Source organism: Nicotiana tabacum, chromosome 24, assembly GCF_000715075.1.
Source record: "Nicotiana tabacum cultivar K326 chromosome 24, ASM71507v2, whole genome shotgun sequence".
Classification (NCBI taxonomy): Eukaryota; Viridiplantae; Streptophyta; class Magnoliopsida; order Solanales; family Solanaceae; genus Nicotiana; species Nicotiana tabacum.
The window spans coordinates 68,669,321-68,673,010 of NC_134103.1; the positions used below are offsets into that span (position 1 = coordinate 68,669,321).

At 39.4% G+C, this 3,690-nt stretch overlaps 1 protein-coding gene across 1 annotated transcript; it reads left to right on the forward strand.

Annotated features, from left to right (window-relative positions):
• The first annotated feature begins 258 nt into the window (after positions 1-258).
• On the forward strand, positions 259-3,396 carry LOC107823205 (cyclic dof factor 1). The gene is made up of 2 exons (XM_016649805.2): positions 259-846; positions 1,712-3,396. The coding sequence occupies exons 1-2, from the start codon at positions 619-621 to the stop codon at positions 2,981-2,983; spliced, it is 1,500 nt and encodes a 499-aa protein (XP_016505291.2). The 5' UTR covers positions 259-618; the 3' UTR covers positions 2,984-3,396.
• Positions 3,397-3,690: the final 294 nt, after the last annotated feature.

Sequence of the window (3,690 nt, forward strand, 5' to 3'; positions counted from 1 at the left end):
AGAATAAAACGAATTTCATTGGTTCAGACAAAACTTCAATTTCTCCCTTCTATTAGCTGATGATGAGTTGCACAGCTGCAGTTCTTCTCCCCAAAAGTACAAACTTATCCATCCCCTAGCCAATAATCTCCTTCCACATCATCTGCACTGGGTTTCAAACAAAGTCCTTTGACCCAAGGGTGCACCCAACTTCCGTGCAACTATACGAATCTAAAGAAAGATTGTATTACTATCAGAAAAGGTCACTGTATAAAATTTGTGGCTGAGAAAATAATTGTGTGATGACGTGGCATCCCAAACATCCCCCACGCTGTCATTTTGTTTAAACCCCTGATCAAAATCACAGTTCTCAACCATGCCAACAAGGCCTTAAACCTTTTCACAGTTCTCAGTTCTCAAACAGTTTACTTCACCGTATCTCCAATCTTGATTTTCCGACGATTCTCCGGCGGGAACTCTTCCGGCGACCAATCCACCACTAGTACGGAAGGACCCTTTAAGTTTCTTCTTTTATTTTTTTTACTGGAAACTCCGATTCTCCGATCTTGACTCTCCGACGACTACTCAAATACTACTAGAAAAGACTCTAATTTTTTTAATATCTTTTCACTGGAAAATATGAGGGAATTGAAGGATCCAGAGATTAAGTTGTTTGGTAAGAAGATTGCTTTGCCGGAGAACATAAAAATGTGGCCTTTGACAGTCTCCGGCGAAGGTAATTCTGGAAATGCTAGCTGTGGTGTTAAAGATAGCGAGACGAATATTGGGTCTGACTGTGATGGATGTTTAGAGGATGAGAAAGTAAGCAGTGAGGAGAAAGATGAAGAAAATCAAGAAGCTGAGAAGGTACAGTTCCAAATAGTCCATTTTGCAATATCTAATGACTAAAATTGATGGTCCAAATTTTACTTTTTGTTTTTTTTTTCTTTTGCTTAATTTGGTTAAGAATTTTGAAAATAGGTCTTCCTAGAGATTGAACTATTCTTTGTGTATAAGACTTTTACTTCTTCACTTATTAACTGTTTATCGTTTTCCTCTCTTGTTTTGTTTATAACTGATAACTTCAAAAATGATTGTTTCTCGAAGTTTTTACTCTCACTATATTGCATAATTCTTAATTCTTTGGATAAGATGTAATCTACTTGCTTGTAGAAAGAGGTCAATAAATGCTTCCACTTAGATTAGTACTACCAGTTAGGAGTTATCTGTTTAAGTTGTTGTGTTTATACTTTTTCTTCTGTGTAACACTCTTCTAATTTTTGGCTTTCTTCACTGTATTTTAGTTCCGCAAATAGAATTAACCAAAAGATTTCGAATTCTCTAAGTACTTGTTTCGAATAGTGACTTCAGGATTTGGGAGGCCTACTGTTAAAATGTTTCTGTTGTTCTCTGTAATTTTCCAGTTTGAACTTTTTCTCTTTTCTTAAGAGAATAGCTTGATGAGTCCACTTCCTATTTTTCTACATGTTTCTAAGTCTGCTTTGTGTAATCTATGGGCATATCCTTTTCAGTTATGCTTCCTTTATATTAGGTATAGTTGTTACTACTAAAGAAATTGGAGAAAGAATCAGCTTCTCTGTCTTGTCTTGTTTACCATTTTAAGAAAAAGTTGTTAACTTGTTACTGCTCACTATTTCTCTTCTTGCCATCATGTGGATTGACTAGCAATTTGACCAGCAACTCAACTCATATAGTTCTGTTTGGATTTTAGGATCATATATCAGGAGAGCTCAGCGAAACCAAGTCGGAGGAGAAAGATCAAAATCAGATGATGGAAGAATCAGAAGATCCTAGGCTTTTATCAGAGTCAGACAACAATCCAAAAACTCCTAATATTGATGAAGATTCACCTGCATTAAAAACCTCCAAGACTGAAAATGATCCGAACGATGCATACTCTCAGCAAAAAACTCTTAAGAAGCCAGACAAAATTCTCCCATGCCCCCGTTGTAATAGTATGGATACCAAATTCTGCTACTATAACAATTACAATGTCAACCAGCCTCGACATTTCTGCAAGAGCTGCCAGAGATATTGGACTGCTGGCGGTACCATGAGGAATGTGCCTGTGGGAGCTGGTCGTCGCAAGAACAAGAATTCTGCAACGCATTGTCATCACATTACAATCCCTGAAGTCCTCCAAGCGGCAAGAATCGATCCTCCAAATGGATTTCATCATCCAACGTTCAAACCCAATGGTACTGTACTATCATTTGGTCCTGACTCACCTCTCTGTGAATCTATGGCTTCTGTGTTAAACCTTACAGAGAAAAAGGTAGCAAATGGGATTCATAACGGTTTCTACGGGCCTGAAAACAAGAACTCCTTTCGCAAAGCTGGAGAAAATGGGGATGACTGTTGTAGTGGATCTTCGGTCACTACATCAACTTCAATGATCGATGGAGGCACTCATAGGCGCAATGAGTTAGCCGTTCCAAATGTAAATGGCTTCGCACCTCCAGTTCCTTGCATACCCGGCGTTCCTTGGCCTTACCCATGGAATGCTGCAGTTCCTCTTCCAGCTATCTGCCCGCCCGGATATCCATTGCCATTCTGTCCTCCACCCTACTGGAATTGCAATATGCTTGGTCCGTGGAGTATTCCCTGGTTGACTCCACCCTCGCCAACCGAGAACCCAAAAGGGTCAGGATCTGCTCCTAATTCACCTTTAGGGAAGCATTCAAGGGAAGGGGACTTGCTTAAGTCAAACAGTCCCGACGAAAAAGAACCATCTGAAGAAAAGAATTCAGAAAGGTCTGTTTTGGTCCCAAAAACTTTGCGTATCGATGATCCTGATGAAGCTGCAAAGAGTTCTATATGGTCAACTCTAGGAATTAAATACGACTCTGCTAGCAGGGGAGGGCTTTTTAAGGCCTTGCAACCGAAAAGTGATAAAAAAGATCATACTGCCACTACATCTCCAATGTTGCAGGCTAACCCTGCAGCCTTATCTAGGTCCCTCAGCTTCCAGGAGAGAGCGTAAAGTGAGTTAGAAGCTGTTCAGCCCTGTGAAATACAGTTTTTAGCCAACTCGCTTGCTGAAAGATGCCTGCCAGTTTTCCTGCCTAATGGATGCTTAATCACGATACGCATATCACTAAGAGAGGCTAATATTTTTCAAGTCCTCCAACAGAAGCAGGGGATGATTTCGGAAGCTATTATAGACGGTAGCAAGTATCCTTTCTTTTGTAACACTAGGACAGAGCAGCTGCCTGGGTTTTACTTGGTTTGTGTTCTTCAATGTATATAACTTTATACAGCTGACCATTAGAAAAAAGGAAAGAGAGAGATTTGGATGCACCAGATGTTAAATGTTTAATTGCCAAAGGTAACTTGGAAAGCAGCTCCATCTTTCCATTTTCTTGGTGATCTAAATAATACTTTAGCCTTTTCAGATTACGTGTTTAACTTTTGAAGTTTTATTGATGTTATACGAGTGTGCCTCTTCTTGATTCGTTTCAAAGAAGACGTCATGAAGGCTCGAATATCAACAGGAAGGTCTTTTAAAGATTGATCTTCTGTAAATATACTAAAAAACTCATGAAATGTTATTAAAATAACTCCAACTGCAAAGATATGCTGCACGAACTACTTGGGATAGGCAAAAGCCGGGACTCAACCATAAGAACATCCAAGATTGTGGCGTAATAGTCAATTTCTTATCAAAGATTGTGGCCTAATAGTCAATGA

Coding starts and splice junctions, on each gene's coding strand:
- LOC107823205 (XM_016649805.2), top strand. CDS start 619: ATGAGGGAATTGAAGGATCCAGAGATTAAGTTGTTTGGTAAGAAGATT. Junction 847..1,711: donor AAAATCAAGAAGCTGAGAAG/GTACAGTTCCAA, acceptor TTTGGATTTTAG/GATCATATATCAGGAGAGCT.